Source organism: Astatotilapia calliptera, chromosome 1, assembly GCF_964374335.1.
Source record: "Astatotilapia calliptera chromosome 1, fAstCal68.1, whole genome shotgun sequence".
In the NCBI taxonomy this organism is placed as follows: Eukaryota; Metazoa; Chordata; class Actinopteri; order Cichliformes; family Cichlidae; genus Astatotilapia; species Astatotilapia calliptera.
This window is the reverse complement of record NC_137422.1, coordinates 22,328,560-22,350,957: the sequence shown is the minus strand read 5'-3', so window position 1 is coordinate 22,350,957 and position 22,398 is coordinate 22,328,560. Positions and strand designations below refer to the sequence as shown.

Below are 22,398 nucleotides of genomic sequence, written 5' to 3'. Positions count from 1 at the left end.
CAAGTCTGCCTTTGTTCTTCCACTCCACCCACCACAAGCAGGCATTGTTGCAGCTTTGAGGGCAGCTCTGAGAGTTCCATGCCCATCGGCCTTCAATCACATGGGATGTCTGAGTTTGACAGTATAAAGTCTTTCTTCTAGAATAAAATATAACCCCTAAGCAATAGTGGATGAGCTGTTAGTAGCCATGCAGTCCACAGGGATCTAGACCAAGCATGGTAGTACAGTATACACAAAGTGCTGGTTAGGGATAAGACAATGGACCAGTAAAAACATCACTCGATGCCGCAACACTTAAATTTCTCACCATTTGCTTCTGTTAGCAAATATTTTTGTTTCAATGGTAATATTTAAGTTGGCTTCACCAAAATTAAAAAATAAATAACGCTCTTTAAAAAAGTTAGTCTGTTTAAAGGTAATTTCATTACTATAAAAGTATTAAAACACCCTCTTTAAAAAAAAAACAAAAAAAACCTTCACCCACCGAAACTGAATCTTCTACCGTAGTCCTGCACCGCTCAGTCATTCCAAACCGATTGTGTCCATCTTTCCTTTGATTTGTCAGAGAGCATCATTGAGGATGCAGCGTGAGCTCGAATAGATTTTCCTTGGTAAGATTTTCACTCACTGGCAATATGGAAGGTTTCACTCCTGCTTTACACCAAGAGGACATCATCAGTTCTTGTCTTGGTCAAATCAATGGACAACATTCTTTCCAGCATAGCGGTCAATATGCAACGCTTAAGGTGTCTGAGGAAACTAAAGAAGACCAATAATTGTTATTAATAACATGGATCTCCCAAAGGATTGTATTTACAGGCTTTCAAATGTAACTATAACATGCACATAACCTACAAAGGTCCTGTCGCCCTGTCTGTGAATATCTGTGTGCAGGAATGTCAACACCGCAAATGGACCAATTATATAGTAATTGTGTTTTTACACAAAGAGGAACTCAAACATCTAGCCAGTGCATTCATGGCCACTTGAAGATGGTCACATGTATGAGTTCATTTGTCCATTGATTTGGTTCGAGAGGACCTTTTGTGCTTTTGATTCATTTTTCAAATACGTGCTGTTGTATCTCTCTCCTGACTGTCTTCATGGGCTGACAGTGATCTGAACCAAAAATTTCAAATTTTGATTCAAAATTGGCACCGATTTTCATCATGTGTTTAGTTACTACTAATATCAAAGTGCCTGAACATGCTATTTAAAATTGTTTTTTGTGTGTGCACAGTTTCACGTAATGACAACACTGGTTCATCCCTCGAGTTGGATCCCTTTTTATGCTTGAATGATTCACAGGTCCGTGTTAAGTGGCTTAAAAAGGTCTAAAATGGTCAGGTACAAGAGTGGTCTGAAAATGAATAAACAAGCATCCAATGTTCAAAGAAAAACTTTGGACCCTTTGGAGCAAAATATAAAGAAATGAAGGTGACTCGAGAGTTTTGCACAGTTCTGCCTGTATAACTATTACAGTGGAGGTGCTCATATTGAACATAGTGTTTCAAATAGTGAGGGAGATCAGTCTTGGCCCCCCATTGTTTTTAGGATCTCTATGATGAACTCTAACTGGGAGCAAAGAAGCCCCACCTACTTGGCTGGCTGAAAGCGAGGTGGAAACGAGCTAAAAGACAAAGGATAAAGTGAAGGGTTCCATCCATCCTCTTCCACTTATCCAACTGGGGGTCATGGGGGGACTGGAGACGATCCAAGCTGCCTTTGAGCGACTATAAATAATATATAATAACAATATATAGTTAAAGTATGAAATTATTTTGGAATTGTCCAACATAAACTAATCTACTCACGTTATCATTAGGAGAGTCAAAACCCAAACATAACATGGTGAACTTGGTAAACATCCTCCCAGCATCACGCTGGCACTTAGCATTTAGCACCATTGCACTAGGGCTGAGTTCAGCCATTACTGAGCTTGTTTACCATTTTCATGTTGTAAATGACACCTGTTATTTTGGAGCAGGCCATGTCACGTATGACATTCTTGACATTAAACATCATTTAAACTGAATTTTATAGCAAAAGTAAGTATTTTTGCTATAATCATAGCAATTAGTGGAAAAAAATGATTTGCAACTGATTAAAAACCCTTTTTTTGTGCTGAAAAAACCCCCCAATTACAACTAATTCGGCATGATCTTTGGCGCTAACGTGAATAGCTGTAAAAATAAACGAATAAAAATCACAGCAAATCGATGGTTGCGTAGTTTAAAGACACCACAGGTCATTTATTTTAAATCTCTTCTCTCTTTTTTTTTTCCAGTTTCTTACAGGGACACTAGACACAAACAGGCTTTTGTGCATCAATTGCCGCTGCCCATTTGCATTGCATACAAAGGCACTCTGCGAAAGCCATTTTAAAGTGAAGGACGGTTAACAACAAGCATACATTGCCTCCTGTTTCCATCACAAACCACATGTGGGTTCAGAGCTGTTGAAGGTAAGGGACTACAGAAAATGGGGGTGAGGTGTGGGGTGCGTAACATTCAAAATTCAATCAAGTGAAGGCCATCTCCAGCAGGGTAACAGTGTGTGGAGGCAGGGTGGGGGGAGGGAAAACTCAGCTGAAGTTTCCACTGGGCCTGCTGTGTTCCTAATGCAGCCTTGGATGTAATTGGGTCCCAGAAGGCTGTTCATTATTGTGGGTGAGCGAGGCAACAAAACAGAAAGAGGTAGAAGGAGAAAGAAAATGTCTCATTCTTTGCTCAGTGTCTTTGTCCTGGTACCATTATGGGACAAGAGTTAATTAAAAGAGCAGTTGATGCCTCTGTTTTTCTCATCAATCTCACTTCTGCTCTTATTAAGTTTGTAATGACAGCGGAGCTTGTCCCTGTCAGCCACCAGACGCTCGACTGAGGGGAAGGCGAGGGCGGGGCAGTTAATGTGAGAGACAGCTCATCTCAACAAATCTCACAGTGGTCAACAGCTAACATAATCCCTCCATCACATCTCGGGGTGACGATGTACAGTCCGTGGAGGATGAGCTACTTCCATGAAAAGGCGTCTGCTTTATTCGGGGTGTGGCAGGAGAGCCTGTTTAAGAGGCGTGGCTTTACGCCCTAATCCTGTGGCTCCTACATGCAGCGCCTTGGAGGCCATTTTAATTCCTCCATCATTACAGGCACCGTCCCTGGAAAGCTTTAGTAAAGGTGACTGCTGACACTGTCATTCACAAGGACAATTTCAAAATGTCAGCCCATAGCTGAGATTTGTCTCATTAAAGTTGGTGGAGTCCATTATATCCATCCCCTCCTCCACCTGCCACACTCAATCAAGATGACTTGGAGAAATGAGGGGATTGAGGGGACTCATAATATTGCTTATTTGCATTAGAGTTACAGTGAGACAGACGATCACTGACCAACAAGAAAGGCCTGTGGAAAAGGAAGTCAGCTGAGAGGGAAAACACTGCTGGCATTTGTAGAATTCACAAGCAGACAGAGCTTCGTTTCGTCTTTCCTTGCACATTGATGCCAGCTGGCAGGAAAGGTTTCCTCTAAGAAACATGAAAAAACAAGGGGAAAAAAAAATCTAAGTGTGACTGTGATAAAGACGCTGGCTCTCCATCCAAGGCGTTGTTCAACAGTCTTGTAACCTGAAGATTTACATACAGCTTTAATTGCCCAGCTCTTCATCCAAAACATATCAGCACACATGTAGATGTGAGGCTTTCACTTTGTTTCCCTTTGATCAGTTTCACTCACCTCAGTTCTTAAATGTGAAGCTGACGGGGGAAATTTCGCATCATCAGCAATGTGGCTGCGTTTGGGTAGTTGGACAACGTGCAGACAAACCTCTGAGCCTCCAGTTTGTTTTAATCAGCTGTTACCTAAGCTTTTTTGGATGCTTCCTTATTAACACTTGGCAAACTTTTCCAGTCGTGGTCGTCTCCTCCCGGTCATCTTCTTCTCAAACTTCTTCTTTGTGACTTTTGGAGTATTTTTTGATAAAATATGATGAAAAATATTAATAAAGACTCAACTGGTTGGTTAACAGAGAACATTGTTACCTTTTCAGTGCCCAACCTCTGGGTGTGGAACCTGATTTAACGGCGGACATGCTTTATGATCATAGTTAATGACTTCTAAATTAATTGTTTGCCACTTAGTTTTAATAGATACATAAGCAAAAACTGAGTTGCATCATTTTCACTTATCAAATCATTATTCACAGCACTGCAAAACCAACCAATGTTTTGCATGAATGTGCAGAAAATGCATCAGAACTACACTGGATTTAAAAAAAAAATTAAAATTGCTAATGTTTATTTTCATTTGTAAAATATGTAGAAAGAAAAAGAAACATAAGCTGAGTTTCACGTAAAAGGACGAAAAACCGACACACCAGTCTGTGAAGCTGCATGGCATTCTGATCAGCTGAGGGTAAAGAGGAAGGTGCACACCAACAAAGGCATATGAGCATTTCTGAACATCTGTTTCAAGGAAAACCAAAAAAGGTAATGTTTGCCATAACAGTGACACCGTTTATATATTTAATCCAGCGTGGTGAAATAATGAAGCGATGATCAGCCACAGTACGTTGTTGGAACAAGGTCAACAGGAGTTAAAAAAGGTCAATTGCCTAAGCCTGCATGTGAGTATTAGGGCGTATGACAATACGACTGTAGAGTCAGTAGACACTCGTGCCACAAGTACATTTTCAATAGTGCTTCTGTCTGTAGAGGAGCACTTCAAGGTGGCACGTGTCGTTCAAGTCACAACACTGCAAGAACTAGTAAATACAAGGACATGAAGACACGTAACACTTACATCAGCTTACCATTTATCAGCTGCACTCTGACAATACCGTCAGGAATATAGAAAATTACGTTTGAGTTTTTAGTGGAGGTACAATTATTGTCAACACCTCTCTAAAAGCCTTTCAATAATAAGCACATATAAATACTGTTTATGGGGGAACAGAAAGAAAGAAAACAGCACAGTCCTTTTTCCTTAAAATGCATCATGGAAACAGCTAGTGAAGGTGATGGAGGTGGAGGGAGGCTTTCTGATCAACCCAGCTAGTCTCCGAGTCTTGTGCCTTATACAAGTTCTCACTCTAGTGGTCTGAACATGAACTGCAGCTGACGGCCACACTGGGAGGAAGAAATGGTTGAAAGCTGCTCTGTTTTTGCTTTTGCTGGTGTGGTCCGAGCCTCGATGACAGTGACTGCTTAGAAGCGGAAATGGATCGGGAGCCTCTTACTTCCAGAAGCCGTTTTACAGTCCGAAGCGGGCGGGGGTGTGTTTGGGTGTCATGGGGACCTCTTCTTTCCTTCCTGGCGTGCAGATTTTCACCGCCCTGAATCAGGAGAGAGAAGCAGGTGCAGACAAGTTACTTCCTGTGGCAACATACACAACAGGAGCTTTATTCCTTATTGCGGTGTTTGGTCAACACTGAATGTTTCCTACTCTGGGTTAAAAGAGCTGGGTTTTTTAAAGCTGCGTGAAGAGGAGAATGAATGAAAAGACAGAGCGGTGTGTCTCTGTGAAGAGTGTTGGGACGTAGAGCCTGACGCCTCTGACAGTGCAATCTATCATCTTTAATTACAGCAGTGTGACACTGACACTTCTCTCGTGCCTTCCTCCTGCTAACACACACACACCTGCAGCAATTACAACAATCAGGCCATAACCTCCTTCTGTCAATCTGTCCCTGCTCTCTGGCTTACCGGTCACTTTGGGAGAAAATGTTGTGCTTCCCTTAACACAAACGCTTCCAGTAGCTCCATTAAGCTCAATGAACATGAATGTCTGACTGGTGGTGCATGTTTTATAACAGTGATATGCTTTTTTTAGTGTAGTGTCAGCTGGCCCACTGACCATTCCTAAAGGACTAAATATATCTGAATACTTGATCTAACATGTTCCAGCTAATTTTTAATGTTATGTAAAGTTTTAAAATGTAATCACTGCTGACTGGTGTGCAACTGCACTATATGACAGATAACTACATCTATTAGTGCACTCAATTAGATTTTTACCGCATGTTCAGTTTGTCTGATAAATATTGTTTGTTTATTAAATGCTCCCCGCTCTCAAACAGCAGAAGTGGTAACTCGAACCTGCTGGAAAGTGCAATTTACACTTTACTATTACTAAATGCTTTTCAACCTAATGTGTCAACGGGAAGCTGAGACTTTTCTTTTGAAATGTATTTAATATTTAGGATTTTTAGGGGGGGGGGAGTAGAATTCATAAGAAGACCAAGCACATTACAGAATAAAACTGTCAAAATCTCTATTTCTGAAAACAAGACCATCCAACCACTTTCTTCTTCTGTCTTAGTGTGAGGTGCAGGATACACCCTGCAGAGGTTGCCAGTCTGTTGCAGGGCTAACACAGACAGAACCGACCAGTCACACTCCATTCACACCTCAAGTTAATTGAGAATCGCTGATTCACCTGACTCGTGTATACTGTGGGAGGAAGCCACACAAGGAGAACATGCAAACTCCACACAGAGAGATGGTGCTAACCATTGGAGTTAAAACTTGTTGCGTTGTCTCTTAAGCATTTCATATAGAACAAACACACAGGCTCCAAAAACACTCAATGCTCCCCATTTATACACAACACAAGCAACAGGGCTGTTTACTAATTCACAGCAGTGATCTGCGCTGCTGAGCAGGGAGACGGGTGATAAGCAGCTGCCACTCGAAAGCACGCCCGACAACATATTTCATCCCAGTCACACTGAACTCAGAGAGGAGACGCTCGTGAGGCCCGCCAGAGGACAAAGACAGCCACGAGCCCAGGAGAGCCTTCAACTTCATTATCACACGCCCAGCTTCCTCTTCTTAAATCTGATTCTTAATCCTATACCTCGAGTGTGATTATTTTCAACATATCTGTCACAGATGTGGCCACACTAAGCTCGAGACAGAAAAACCAGCTGATTAATTAACAATAAAGGGACTTTTTTAAATTTGTCTTTATAACCCTATTTCTCTATGTAAAGCTCGGAGATGGGTGTGAAATTAATTTTTTTGGTCTAATTTGAAAATGAACATTCCCCTCCTTTCTCTGTTCTGCTATGGCACAATTTAAATTGCTGCAGTAATGGGGGTCAGCCAGGAGTCAATATTATTTCTTTTTGTCTCGTCTGGAGGGACCAGAGGTGAGAAAAGCTCATCATGAAGAGTGAGAAAGGTGGAGTAGAGGGAGGGAGGGAGGGGTGGAGATAGGGGATTGGCAGCAGGGTAGGTAAATTAAACGTTTCTAATCTTGACTGTGTATGGAAAATGAGGGCCACAGGGAACTATTGTTGGACGAGGCCCGTGTAGAGAACCAAAAGGAGGGGAGATTTGTTGCCGCCTTACCTCACGCTGCCGACGTTGTTCTTCTTCTCCTGCTCTTCTCGACGAGCTCGCAGCTGCTCCTCGGCCATGGCCATCTCCTCCTCCATGTTGGTGATCTCCTCCTTGGCCCTGCGACGGTTCTCCTACAAGTCGAACACGGACAAATGGTTTAAAAAGAAGAATACAGAAATGTTTACATGCACAAGTCAATGTTAACATGTTATTCTAAAATCAGTGCTATTAACAGTCTCCGCTCTTCTGAGAAGAGAATTTTATGGTGCAGGTAAGTCTAGTTCGTTTCACTTATAGATCTGTCTTTCTGCCTGAGGATATTTCCAGGTTGGAACAAGTGACTCCACCTGTCTACCACTGCCGCTTATCCAGAGGGAGGTGCTGGACCTCATTCTCCCAGGCCAACTTCTCCAGCTCATCCGGAGGCACTCCAAGGCGTTCCGAAACCAGCTGAGGGGTTAACTTTTCCAGCATATGCTGCTCTGCCCCGGGGGCCTTCTTCCACTACGGCCAGAAACACCTCACCTGGAAGGCGTCCAGAAGGCAGCCTCGTCAAATGCCCAACACACCTCAACTGGCTGGTTTCGATGTTGAGATGTAGCAACTCTGAGTCCCTCACCCCCTCTCTATTCCCCAGCCACCTTCAGAGGAAGCTCATTTTTGCCGATTGTATCCATAATCTAATTTTTTTTGAGCTTGTGTTCATAAGGTGTCAATCTCACGCCTCCCTATCCCCTCACTTGTGAGGCCTGCCACAGAAACTCCTCCATTTGGGGCAACAGCTCATCCCCTAATCAGAGTGAGCAATCTACCCGAGGAACATGGACTCAGACTTGTAGGTGCTGGATGCTGATTTAGCTCACTGGTTGAGCAGGTGCCCGAATGCCCTACAGCTGAAATGCAGTGGGCCTGGATTCCAGTCTGACCTGCAGCCCTTGGCTGCATGTCTTCCCCTGCTTTCTCTGCCCATCTTTCTCTTCTCCTCTTTGCTGCTAAAAATATAAAATAAAGGTAAACCCTAAAAATAAATCTTTGGAGGTGCCAATTCTTATCCCAGCCACTTTACACTGTAGTGGAAGCTGATTAGACCAAGACAACCACATCATCTGCGAAGAGCAGAGACATGATCCTAAGTCTGTCAAAGTTGACACCACTTGGCTGCGACTAGGATTTCTATCCATAAAAGTTATGAACGAGGGCAGGCCTGATGGGAAAGGATCCGATTTACTGCTGGCGACGCAAACCAAGCTCTCACTACGACTGAACAGGGAATAAATGGTTCATAGCAACGGGGCAGTCAGCCATGCTCACAGGGACACGGTCCACAAAACACATGTAGACTGGTTGGGCAAACTCCCACGCTCTCTCACGCAACTTTGAGGTGAATAAAGAGCCAGTCCAGTGCTCCACAACTAGGATGGAAACTACGTTATTCCTGAGTCTAAAAAAATCTTTTTTTTAAGAAAAGTTGCCACCACACCGAAAAGCTGATAAGGACCACAGCTACGGGTTACAAAGTAAATCTGAGGGGTCAAAACAAAAACAACACAAAAATGTATATTTTATATTTACACAAAATTTCCCACCTCTCCTTCTGACCTTCCTGTCAGAGCCGCCTGCTCTTTCACAACCCCAGCATCCACCTGCATGCTGCTCCACCCATTTCTTGACTTACCTGTCTGCTTTTTCCAGCATGTTTGATGCTATAAAACATGGGTCCCAGTTCTGCTAGCCACTCTCCATCCACTGCAGTCACACACTGCATGTACTCCTGCAACACAAAGCACAAGTTAACATCAGCAACATTAAAAACCATCAACTGTTTTTTGCCAAAAATATGCAGCAGTCAGTCTTCTTACCTTTGTGGTCATTACGAGCTCGTGGTAGATGATGTAGTCGGGAGTGTAGCCCATACCAAACAGGGAGCTGGTAGGATGGAGGTGACATGGCATACCTGTCCTCACATTCACATATTCCCCAATGCCCTGGGAGCAAACACATGCATAAATAAATTAAATGTTCGGGATCCTGGTTCCTGCAGTGTGCCTCTGTCTATGTTTGCACTATAAGGTCAGAGCAAAGCAGGTCATCTGGGCTAATTTGCTTCTCCACCTGGGTTGGACAGCAGGAAAATAAATTTAAAGTATATCCAGCATTACTATGATTGCTTGGGTTAGCTGCCTACACATAAGTCAAACTGAGAACCTTGATTATATAGTCATGATTTTAAATTTCCTTTCAGATTTTACCGCTGTATTAATGGGAGGCCAGGGGGGATATTTCACCACTCTGTAATTATGCTGCTATAAATCTGCCACAACCAGTCGCCACCAGGTGTAACATATTAACTGAAGGAAACCGTAAGTGAAGAAAGTACCTTGAGCTTGGCAGCCTGGTGGAAGTAAGCAGCACAGATGCATTTTCTGATGATGTCCCAGTCTGAACCACAGGAAACCAGGTTCATCCTCTGCTGCACCATGATGTCCTTCAACTGGGAGCGTACCTCACGCACCTGCACAAACACCGGATTTATTGGAGGTAGACCCCAACAGACAAAACAAGTCCAACCTGGCTGCTTACGATTGTTTTAAAAATACATATCATTGCAATAATGTAACACCCTGAAAATCTCACAGGATTTCAACTTTGCCCAAACAGCAAACTTGACACTATTAACCATTAAAACTGCACAATATTCATATAGCAGAGTTTACAAGTGCAAAGTAAACGAGAGAATAGGTGAAGCAGTGCAAGTCTGACCTTGCGCATGGCCTTGGTGTGGATGAAGTGCTCGTTGCACCAGATGCTAGAGTAATTGTTGTTCTTCCACTGCATGTACACATTAAGGTAGGTGAGGTGGTCACTCTCGGGGACTGAGAACTTCTCCCTCACCTGGTCACTCTCCTCCTCACGACCCTGTAAAAAACGCACAGACAGAGTTTAATATTTAAAAGTGTTTATTAGTGTTTAAAAATGTAACAGCTAACCAGCGTGTAGCAGAAACGTAATATTATACGTCAAATTTGTTAGGATGGAGTTATGTTCCCCACCACGTAGCACAGTCCAACATTCATTTTCTTCACTTTCTCCTTTACTTTTGTTTTTTTTTTTTTAAGTCTCCACTAATTCCTGAGGGAATTATCAGACTTTTAAGCTGCTAGTCACCAACTGTGTCTGTCTTCTGTCTGGTACAGTGAATTAGCTTTTCCACTGAAAAGGCAACAACTAAAAATAATGCCATGAGGGTGCTAAGAGTGAGCCAGAACAGTGCGCGTCTGAGGCAGAAACGATACGAAAGGGGAAAAAAAAGGAAAGCTTTTAAACTCCAAAGAGCTCCCTGGGCTTTATATGGACCAAAATATACTAAAACAGTGCAGATGTCAGGCTTTTGATGCAATTCTCATGTCATCATTTGCTTCTTAGAGCAAACCTTTTCACATTCAAGAAGTCATGTGACGGGAGCTCATATTTATTTTCGAGAAAAAACAACAAATCACATTCTTAAAAATTAAAAAAAAAAGGAGTTGTACCTTAGGTCTGTAAAAGATGGCTGGCACAGACAACATGGAGACGATGATGAGAATGTCAGCACTGCAGCCCATGTCACAGGACACTATCAGCATCTTAGAGAGGGCGGGGTCAAGCGGAAACTCCACCATCAGACGTCCCGTTGGTGTCAAAGCTCCTGAAAGGACGACAGAGGACACCGTGACAAACTCAGCGTGTGTGCAATATAAACGTACATGACATGTAAAGAATGTAGGAGGGACAAGTATTAAGATGAGTGGATAAGCTGCTTTTCCATCAAAAGCCTGCTGGCGTAAGGGAGAAGGCAGCATTGTGTGACACTTATTTATCTTTCACTGTGAGAGAGTAGAATGAACTGCTGACAGCTGAGAATACTTGTAGGGGAAAAAATAGAGTGTGAGATCAAAAAACTTTGCAGTTTCTGATTTAAATGATTAGACGAAAGAGTCTAAGAAGCTTACGAGGAGGAAAAGCAGAGTAGCAGAGAAGCCAGTTTGGGGCAGGTAAGCCTTAATCAGAGATAATCTGCTGTTAACACACCATACAGGGAATCATCAAAAGTCCCCCCTTATCCCCAAATCCCTAAATCCCCTGGATTCTGGCTAAGGATGAGACCAAAATGAGACCCGACCAGTCAAATCAAACACAGGATCAGTTACTGGGCAATTACTCCACTGGCTAAACCTCACAACTGTCTCCTCCAGGCCTGTTTGCAGCGTCTGCACTATCAATGCAGCATCCTTTACAGAAGCCGGTCTCGTGCCTGTTTGGGGTGTCACAATCACTATGTATCAGCTCAAAGCAGCGCTCAGAGGGGAAATGCAATTCCTAAATACCCAATATCCTCTATCATCACGTCAGGAAAATGATTTATATTGTTTGGCCCTACTGGAAAAAACGACTGACCTGGGCTAAGTCCAGCCTGCTACAACAAATTTGGTATATAATTTTACATGTCCATTTAACACAGATGGAGGATATAGAAATACATTTAGACTTAGTTTTATTTTATGTCATCACTAATCGGAAAATATAATACTTGTAATATAATAATTGTACGCTTTTTTTAAAAGTCGACGTACTAGAAATCAATTTAAATGGGGGGAGGATTTCCGGTTGGACACTAGACACAAACCTGTGTTGTCCAAAGCTCCCAAGATCCAGAGCTGGTACATGGAGTTGAGCATGTTATCCTCAGGTGGTGGATCCATGAAGTGGAAAAGGAGCAAATCCTGAACACCCAGAGACTTTAACAGCAGGACTACGTTGGCCAAGTTGGTTCTCTGGATCTCTGGTATGGTGGTGGTCAGCATCTCGTTCTTAAAGGCGCTCTGAGTGTACAGCCTGTTCGGGCGGAGGAGACACAGAGTAACGGTCAAACTGGTTTGCTTGTTTTTGAAGCAAACTGAGAGCTTGAACGGAGAAGATGAAATATGCTCATCTTATTATGTGGACACGCGTCATTAGGAAAGTACCGAGCATACAGTCAGGTCCGTAAGCTTTTGGACTGTAAAACAAGCCACTGCGTGCCATTTTTAAATCACACAGTCAAATAACTGAAATGCAGACTTCCAGCTTTAATTTGGAAGATTTTCATTATTTATTTTTTTACATGAACTGCAATTACAATTCAGTCATTTTCACACAGTTTGAAGATGTTTCCTTTTCCCTTCTCTTCCCATGATTTGTGAACAAGTTAATTTTGCTTTTATCTGTTACATTTTTTTCCTAGAACTGTGCGGGCTCTTTTAAATGTTTTATGGCAAACTCTAATCTGGATTTCCCATTCTTGACTTTAAAAAGTGGTCTGCACCTCATCAAGGAAACTCCTGATACCCCCACCTACTTGATGGTGTTTTTGACTTTGTTAGATGTTGTGAAGCTGCTGACCTGGTCAGTATAATCATTATTTTTAAGAACATAGAAAATTGTTGATTTGACCCCTCCTAAAGTTTCTGCTGTCTCTTAAAGGTTTATTTAGTTTTTTGTTTTCAGCCTAACATCCTTCAGTCGTTAAACCACGAGGGAACAGGCCTCAACCGGTCATGATACTCCTTTCAGTGAACTTATTCTCTAACTTGGTCTCGAATTCCTAAACAGTTATTGCAATAATTTTTTATCAAACCCTTTGAATGAAAGCAAAAGTCTACATTTTATCTTATTGAAAGTCCACTGTGGTGATGTACAGAGGCAAAGAAAGTGTCACTATCCAAATATTTATGGACCCGACTGTAGAACGACTGCAAAGGGAAACTCCATAAGTTAGAATTCAGGGAAACTTCCTGAGCATGGGTTAAAGTATCTCTTTCAGCAATTACAGCAGTCTGGTGTAGGTGCTTATAATTACAGGATGATTTGAACATTGAGGGATTTGAGCGTGTGTGGGTGCCTACTGCAGGCACCCACACACGCTCAAAGGATCTTTGAACAGGGAATTCTCCACACGAGCTGAGTAAATCACCGTGAATCTCTCTGTGCGCTCTCACATCCGCAGCTGCTCAAACGCCTCGACTGCGCCGTGTAAAGCTGTTCCAAAACCGATTCTTTGTATATTTTTGTGAGCTTGTGTGTTAAGAGCAGGTGGGTAGGATTTATCTCAGCATACGTGGGCCTCACAGCTCATTTCAAATACAAAATGCTTCACTATGTGTAGGCACGTCAGCAAGTCTCTATAATATGTTATAATAAGTTATAATATATCCAAAGAGCGAGAGGTCAAGTAAAACCTCTAAAAGGATCTCCTTTCCTGCCGTACAAACAGTCAAACTGCATGAAATCCTCCAGAGATTAGGCTTCTGGCACTCTCCCTCCTTTGCTGCCTCTGTCTGTCTTGAAGGCATGGCCACAACACACATGAACACAATTTGTGAACACATTAACAGTTCAACCAGAATGATGCAAGCTTTTTAGACAAGCAGGAGCAGAATAAAAGCCTGACTCTAACCCCGGGTGGTTTGTTTCTGAATATGTGCCATTCAGCCAAAAATACATTTACAATTGTAATGTGGAACCGGATTGCACGTAGTTACTGTGAGAGGGTTTTAAAGCAGGCAGAATGAGAATATCTTCCCTCTTAAAGGATCAAGAGACTTTCAGTATTGAAAACAAGAAAAAGCCTGAGTTAAAAAAACAAAACTGCTAAAACTGTAAACTATGCACTAATTCCAGCTCAGAAATTCTGTAATGTGCCATGTGAATGTGTCTGCACAAATACCGAGTGTGCATAAAGCAGACAAGGGCCTGAATATTACCTGTAACATTGCCCTGGTCCTGTACGTCCTGCTCGACCAGCACGCTGGTTGGCATTAGCTTGGCTAATGGGATAAACCTGGAGCGCGTCCATTCCAATGCGAGGATTAAAAACCTTTTGAATAGGGGAAAAAAAGGGAAGTAAATATCAATGGTGTCACTTTCCTTAAATACTGTACAGTAATAAAAATATCTTCAGTGGGATTGAGCTACCTTAAGTTTGCAATAGCCTGAATCCACAACAAACATGATGCCATCCACAGTGAGGGACGTCTCTGCGATGTTTGTAGCGACTATGCATTTTCTCACACCATCTGGAGCCTAGCAAGCGACGAAAGAAAATTAATCAGCTGAAGGTTATTAGTTTGCGTAAAATGTTTATTTGAATTAATTCACAAGTGATAAAAACCTTCTGGAAGATCTTGGCCTGGAGGTCAGATGGAAGCTGAGAGTAAATGGGAAGCACAGCTAGAGCAGGAGCATTTTCCAAGTCTTCCAAACGCTCCACAATCTGATCTGATGTCACCTGCAATAACAAGGAAATACTGAAAACTTTACCAGACTCTAAAACTAAGATATTTCCTCTATGTTTTTATTTTATTTTAGTTAGTTTAGTTTTCCAAGTTCACAAAATTGATTCAGTTAGTTTTCTCAAAAATTCTGCTTTTCTCTTTTTTTACTAAAACTAGAATAAGTTTGGTGAGAGCACACAAACCAAACAAGAAATATATATATCACGGTCATGTTGCTTACTTCAATGTCCTCTTGCCCAGGCATAAAAATGAGGATGTCTCCCAACAGCCCACTGAGGTGAATCTGCAATGCTTGCTTCACAGCTGCCTCCACGTAGTCCTCCTGAGGTGTCTACAAAGCACCACACACAACAAATCATCCAGACTTTGCATAATATATAAACTAGTTGTATTTCATAAACTGACAGCTTCATGTTGAGGTAAAAATATGGCAACCTAATTTACATTTATTACCCGTATGATACAAGGTTCACAGAAAGGCTCTTATACCTGAAATAAGGAATAAAATCATAAACATACCTTGCTAAACAAAATGTCAACTGGAAAAGTTCTCCCTGGAATATGGAATATAGGTACGTTGCCAAAAAATGATGCAAACTTGTCAGAATCCATGGTTGCAGACGTAACTATGAGTTTCAAATCGGTGCGCCGAGATACAACCTGATAGGAAAAGCAAACAGAAGTGAAGAGCTTGCTTGACATCATCGAGTATTCTTCTCATAAAAGTATGTTGTACCGACCTCACGCAGCAGACCGAACAGCACGTCAGTATTCAGTGAGCGCTCGTGAGCTTCGTCCATTATAACAGCACTGTAGTGGTCCAGGTCCGACTCCCTCAGTGACTCCCTGAGCAGGATTCCATCTGTCATGTACTTTATCAGAGTTTTCTCAGATGTACAGTCCTCAAATCGGATTGCGTAACCAACCTAGAGGAAACATTGTCAAAATAATCAAGTGAAACTGAAAAAAAAAAAAATGTGAGAGAATGACCACTAACCCAATACTCCTGTGTGACATGCACAGATATTCATTTTAATAAAAATGAAAGGGGGGAAGCAATTAAAGCAAAGATAGTACCTACTGACAGAAGTAAAACAGAATTATTTTAAACCCTCTAAAAACATAGGTTCTCCCTTTACCTACTACTATTTTTCAGCACTTGAAGTTGATTATTTCATTCACTACCACATTCCAGGTCGCTAACAAACCTGATATTTTCCTCCTGCCCACTAGATGGCAGTGTTACACAGAATATGCAAGATGGCTCCAGTGTGTTGGCTTTACCTCCTCTCCGAGGTTGGTGCCGATCTCCTCGCTGACTCTCTTGGCCACGCTCATGGCAGCCACTCTTCTGGGCTGAGTGCAACCCACCATGCCGTATCTGGTGTAGCCATCCTCGTGCAGGTACTGAGTCAGCTGGGTGGTCTTCCCACTGCCGGTTTCCCCAACAACAATCACTATGCTGTTGTCCCTGCAGTTTGCAGTAAACACAATTAAAAATTGAAGGTTATATTCAAAGAACTCATCTCAGTTTTAATGCGGGTTTCTTGTAACTAATTCCACCATCCATTAAATAGTAAGAAAATCAAATAAACTGCTTAGTTGATGAGTATAAACAAATATTTGTCCAAACAGCCAATCACCCACATCCCTCTGTCTTTTAATGTCAAACACATTTTAAAGGTGGAAAACAACCAACATAGTCTTGGTATCAATACCTTATGATATTAAGAAGCTGCTGTCTGACTGCAAAGATAGGCAGGTACTGTCTCTGCTCCAGAATGCTCTTCTTCTTAGCAAATTCACTGCTGGCCTCGCTCTTCTCTTTCATGTGGTCTGCAAATTTTTGCTCTGCTCTGTAAAGCAAACAACAAAAAAATGAATACAGTAGATCAGACAAACACTAGACTTCAATGCTACAAGCCAGATTATTAATAGAGAAAATGTCTGTCAGCTCACCTGTAATCTACTTTGCCGTCCTCTCCTACAGCTTTGCCCCCTGGCATGTCTTCATCCTCCGTCTTCTTAATACCCATGATATCCCCCAACTTGGTGCCTGCCAATTCCCAGTGTTTGTGCTGTGCCTGAAAACATAATTAAGGGCAGGTACACATATTCAGATCAGAAAAAGAGTGAATACAGCATCTGGTGTCAGAGTCATCCAATAGTTTTGCCTCATTAATGATTTATTCCTCACACCGACACGAATTAAAATATTGTGATTATTCATTTAATGAAGGAATGTTGGACAACAGTAGCATAAGACATGCGTTCGTAAGCCTATCACAATTCATTTACATATTAATTTCATTTGTTAGAGATTTGGATCGTATGTGGCTTCCTACACAACTGTGCAATACCAAACTACACAATGTATATGACAGCTTGCACAATAGGGCATTTAACAGATTACATTATTACAATCAGGAATCTGTAATATGATCATAGATCTGTTATTATCATATTATTATTATATAATATATCTACTGTGCAACACTTTCAGGCATTTTAGATGTCTAGAGTCTTTATTTTGTAATTCCATGAGGCAGGTGTCCCATCAGTCCCACGTTCATTCTGCAGCATGACACAACAATCCCAAAACCAAAGCCAGTTATAAAGAAATGTCTTCAGTGTTCAAAAGGGCAAGGAATCCTGCAGCAGCTTTACATACTTTTGCACACTAAGTTATATTGTGCATTGCACTAAATGCCATTACCATTCTCAGACTGAACTAGCCTCAGTATGAAGTCTGAGGCAGGGTCACTAAATCCTTTTCTGTGAACCTGTCTGAGTGGAATTGCATGCCCAGCATACCTTCTTTCGCTCTTTCTGCTCACGATGTTTACGGACCAGCTGGCTGCCCTTTCTAGAGATGATGGCCATATCAGAAGTAGGATCTTTCACAGGGATGACAGGTTCTGGCTGCGGGAGGACAAACACGCACATATTGACACTAAAATTGATAAGAAATTCCTCAAGCGTAATCATGAGACAAATATAACATCTCAGAGATTGGAAATGTTAATGATGAGAGGCTTTACCTGTTTAGTGAAGACTATTCTTCCATCCAGGAAGGGAGGGACCAGGTTATGAACCAGCAGGTGAACCTTGGCGGCATTGTCCTCCTCAAAATCTTCATCCACTTCCAACCTTTGCACCACACCACTGGTCAGCATTCGATTGGTCTCCCACCGTTCGTTATCCTTTAACAAGAATCACAGCCTCTTACAAAGGTATGCCCACACAAGATCACCGCCCCATCTCGGTGTCTTAGACCTTCTTCTTCCCTTTCTCGCTCTGTCCCTTCCCCCCGTCTTGCCACCATGGGGAGCAGGGCTTTCAGCTGCTCTGCTCCTCAACTCTGGAAATATCTCTTCCATCTCTCTCTTTAAGACCCAACTCAAAACTCATTTGTTCAAAATAGCTTATTCCACATAACCTCTCCACTCTGCTATTTGAAATTTGTTTTATCGCTTATTCTTTTATGATTGTGTAAACTGCTTGCTTTTATGTTGCTTTTATTATTCTGCGTCCTTGAGTGTTCTGAAAGGTGCTTTTAAATAAAATGTATTATTATTATTATTACTATTATTAAAAGACATGCACACACACAAAGGTCACCTGCATGCAGTGGCAAGTCATGTATGCAGATACACAGAAGATTTGCCACTGCATGCAGGTGTACAGTTCTGATTTTGGTAAATATTGAAGCAGAATGGTTGTACCTCATTGATCTGTCGTTTCTGGGCAGATATTCTTTTTTGAGTCTGCTTCTGAAGTATCTGCTCTCTCTTCTTTATGTAGTCGTCAGAGGTGGAAGTGAAAGGGTTGTGGAACTCATCATAGCCTTCATCCATCATGTACCAGTCTCTGTCAGCTTGCTGTAATTTCAGTTAAATAATCAGATAACAGAAAAAAAATGCTTATGTATGAGGCATGAAGGAGTGATAATTTAGTACTCACCTTCTGGTCTTCCTCCCACTGTTCTTTCTCGTTCTCATTATCAAACATAATTCCTGCACCACCTTCTTCTTTCCTCCCTGAAGAAAAGACAAAGAAATTAAATTTCTCCGGCATACTATAAATGTTGAATGAAGGTTCAATTTTTTAACAGTACCTTTTCCTTGTGATAAACGAGGTGTGGACCCCAAATGCTTTCGGTCATTGGCCCATTCATTATACTTATAGGATGGGGTAGGCAGGGGCGTGTCGTCAGGATAACGACCTGATCTAACTGATCTAAAAGCAAATAAATGATGTTAGCATCGAGTGGCAGTTAAGCATTTCACACAAAGTGCAATCATATTTACAAAAGCCTCTAAGAAACTGATGATAACAGTATGATCATAACACTTGGTGATACGCAGCAAAGAGCTGCGAATTATATTTTTTATAAAATACAAATAGCCATGCTGCCAGATAACATTTAGAGCTGAAGATAATTCTAAATGCAATTCAATATATTGTATTCTGTGTGGGGTCACATATATAATATCAGTTTTGATCAGTACAAAGAAAGAAATAAAAATTACAGGTCCTGAGTCACAAAAATGTAAGCTACAATACACGACAGTTGCTCACCTGTCCCTTCTCTCACTTTCTCGGCCAGAGCGTTGGCTTCTTTCCGAGCGGTCGGACTCTCTGTGAGACGGGGCAGGGGAAGGAGATTCCCACTGGGAATGCCTTGAGCTGCCAAAACCACTGTCATCCTCATCCCAGTTGGAGCGGGAGGGAGTGAAAGAATCTATGTAAAAACAAAAGAAGGTAAGTGATCAAGTTGAATACACAACATTTTGTACATGGCAATAAAACAAATTCAAATAAAAGCAAACAACCTCTGGGACGACTCTGTGGAGTTTGGGGTTCATCTCTCTTACTGCCCCGGCTGATGCGATCGGACCACCCATCCCTCTGTGAGCGTTCACTCCTCTCACTGCGCTCCCAACGCTCCGACCGACTGCTGCTGCTGCCACGGCTATAGCCGCTCTCGCGGTCATCTAACAGACAAAAGCAAAGGAATCTCAGCATCCTCAACTGATCTAATATTTGCTTTCATTATCACCTGATCTACAACGTTGAAACAAAAAAACAAACCAAAAAAAACAATGGAATATCCAGAGTTTTGAGTGGTTCTTTCTTACAAATACTAAAAAAAGGAAAAAAAAATATCACACTAAAATCATGATGGATGGACTAAAACCAAAAGTCAATTTTAATGACTATTAGAAAACCAAATGATTTATGGAGTCACCTCTTTCACTGCGTCGGTCTCTGCCCTTATCTCTACTCCTTTCTCGGTCTCTCTCTCTGTTTCTGTCCTCTTTAGAAGAGGCATAGACTCCATGCTCGCGCCTCTCCTTCTCCCTCTGCTGGTGTCTGCGTCTGAACTCTTCGCTGACACCTCCAGGGTTTGAGGGCGTCTCTGAACCAGTCACACGATACTTCCTGCTAGCGAGACAAAAATAAAAGATTCTCAATTACATTATAGCATTTCTGATGAGAATTCCTCAGTCAAGTACACCGTGACTTTTTGCTCTCTGCAACATTTCCAAGTCACGATCCCATATACGAATAAACTATAAAACAGCACATTGTAAAAACTTTTTCCACAAGCCACAATGAAAGCTTTTTAAGCTCATAAAATGAATGGAATACCTTTCTATCTATTCTTTGTAGAGTGCTCACACTTACCTCTCTTTTTTAGCAGTGCTATTGTCATCACTGTCTTCTTCATCAGATCCAGAGTCACTTTTACCTTCCTCCCAGTCTTTGTAGGAGGAAACCTTTGACTTCTTGCTACTCCTGTCATCACTGCTAGAATCTGCTTGTTCCTTAGTCTCACGCTCCTTCCTTTTCTGTGCTGCCAGAAGATCCAAGCCCAGTAAAGATGTGCGTGGAGTGGGTGCCCGAAATACATGGGGCTCTGCAGCAGCGCTCTTCTTCTTTACAATCAGACCTCCAACTTGAACGGTCGGATCGGATCCTTCCAGCCTATGCATTGACACGTCATCATCCATTATCTGTGAAGAAGTTATGATATGAGGAGTGCTAGTAATCTTCGCTGGTGATATCACCATTGATAACATAATTACATTCTATCTCAGGTTTTTTTTTTTTTGCATATTTATTACACTTTTATGTTGCAGATCATCAAACTAAATTTTAAATGATGATTTTACTTATTAAGGAAAAAAGTTAACCTGGTCCTGTGTAAAAAAGTAATTGCCTCAAGTGCTTGTGATAACTACTAATGAGTCTTTCACATCATCCCAGAGGAATCACCGTGCACACACTTCTGTCCAGAACTGTTTTAATTCAGCCACCTGGCAAAGCATCTCGATTGGATTCAACTCCAATCGTGTGTATTTACTCGGGTTATATTTACCAGGAAGGAGACAAATACTTTTTCACAGCACTGTATCGATAGGCCGTCATTTCACAGTCATACTCAGAGTCCAAGCTAGGCTCCAATCAATAATCCAAACCACAGAGTAATAACATTTAAATTATTTACTTATTGACCAACTACTGATGTTTGGGAAAAAAAAAACCTCCAGGATATGAAGTAGCAATAATAACTTTTTACCCCGATCCAAAATGAAATAAATAAATCTTTGGTGGGAAATAAGTCACATATGTATTAGTACCTATCACATTAATAGTATCAAAATCTAACTTGAGGCTCTATACGCTTCCGCTGTAGTTGGTAACATGCTTACGTGAGCTCTACGCATTATATTTACGCAGCTAACATTGCTCCATAAAAGAGCTCGTGGGTAAGAGTTTCATTTAAAAAAAACTATCACATACCTCAGACTGAGCGGCTAGCCTCGGCTAGCCTTCGAGCTGCTAGTGTCCAGACGAGAAGGCGCAAAAATGCCGCGTGTTTCTGTCAGCGTAAAATACAAACACTCTCACATGAACGTAAACATCTGGGGCCAACTTATGGACCACAAAATGAATCACAAAACCACCACTAATGGCGTCAGAGAAAACGATTAACGATCGGTTTTCGTAAACTCAACGCGTATGTTTACAGATGAGGGAGCAGCCATTGCAATCCCACAATCCTTCTTCTTCTTCTTTTTCTTCTTTGTACGGCGATACCAAACCGTACATATGAAAAAGCGCCGCTTCTGGTTTGAAGTGATTACTACATCTCTTATATTTTTTTCTATATTTTATGTTCAGAATCAGAAAAGGGTTTATTGCCAGATGTTGAGCAGATTTACAACGTTAGGAAATTGCTGCGGTACTCAATGCGAAACATATTATAAGACAAACACTTAAATAAAAAACAAAAAAGAAATAAAAATAAGAAAAGTGCTAAGCCCCCATTAAGTAAAGGTTACATAACATCCCTTTAGCTTCTTTGGCCTGCATTTGTTTTCTTTTTCTCTTTCTAACCCCCTTTTAAGCTTGTATCCGTATTAATCTAGAAGTTCCTTTTCATTTATTTTCTACATGAGCTGTATCTAAACATATCATCCCACAGTTCTAAAATGTAATTGCGAAAAAATATTTATTTACTTTTATTTACTTTACCCATATTTATATATTTATTATAATAATAATAAGAGTTACAGGCGAGGAAAGAGTGTAAATGTCAAGAAAAATGAAGTAGAAAAATAACTTTGGAAACGAAAATAGAAAAGAGTACCTTGATACAATAAAATAAACAGCAGAGTTTTGGTAAAAGCACAAAAAATTCCCAAAAAGTAAACTATGGTGTTGACGAGCATTGTCCAATGA

General features: G+C 41.4%; 1 protein-coding gene across 4 annotated transcripts; it reads right to left on the bottom strand.

The window, feature by feature from the left end:
* Window positions 1–4,117: 4,117 nt before the first annotated feature.
* On the bottom strand, window positions 4,118–21,738 carry dhx38 (DEAH (Asp-Glu-Ala-His) box polypeptide 38). Of its 4 annotated transcripts, none has more exons than XM_026168362.2 (27): window positions 21,457–21,738; window positions 20,338–20,666; window positions 19,898–20,091; window positions 19,482–19,643; window positions 19,228–19,390; window positions 18,764–18,885; window positions 18,610–18,686; window positions 18,372–18,527; window positions 17,688–17,849; window positions 17,461–17,568; window positions 16,606–16,730; window positions 16,365–16,502; window positions 15,931–16,117; window positions 15,387–15,572; window positions 15,166–15,306; window positions 14,867–14,977; window positions 14,523–14,639; window positions 14,327–14,434; window positions 14,116–14,228; window positions 12,000–12,208; window positions 10,867–11,021; window positions 10,097–10,252; window positions 9,714–9,848; window positions 9,196–9,321; window positions 9,012–9,107; window positions 7,346–7,467; window positions 4,118–5,325 (listed from the first exon to the last, which is right to left on the bottom strand). In XM_026168362.2, the coding sequence occupies exons 2-27, from the start codon at window positions 20,661–20,663 to the stop codon at window positions 5,244–5,246; spliced, it is 3,777 nt and encodes a 1,258-aa protein (XP_026024147.1). In that variant the 5' UTR covers window positions 20,664–20,666; window positions 21,457–21,738; the 3' UTR covers window positions 4,118–5,243. The 4 variants fall into 4 exon arrangements, with proteins under 4 accessions (XP_026024147.1, XP_026024139.1, XP_080159035.1 ...); XM_026168354.2 differs by having other exon boundaries at window positions 19,898–20,094; window positions 21,457–21,735; XM_080302909.1 differs by lacking the exon at window positions 21,457–21,738 and having other exon boundaries at window positions 19,898–20,094; window positions 20,338–20,820.
* Window positions 21,739–22,398: the final 660 nt, after the last annotated feature.

Excerpts from the sequence above, each read along its gene's own strand:
- dhx38 (XM_080302909.1), bottom strand. The coding sequence starts at position 20,732 with ATGTTATCAATGGTGATATCACCAGCGAAGATTACTAGCACTCCTCAT. Across the intron at positions 19,391-19,481 it reads TCCACAGAGTCGTCCCAGAG|ATTCTTTCACTCCCTCCCGC; the intron begins GTTGTTTGCTTT and ends GTTTTTACATAG. Across the intron at positions 18,687-18,763 it reads TCGTTTATCACAAGGAAAAG|GGAGGAAAGAAGAAGGTGGT; the intron begins GTACTGTTAAAA and ends TCTTTTCTTCAG.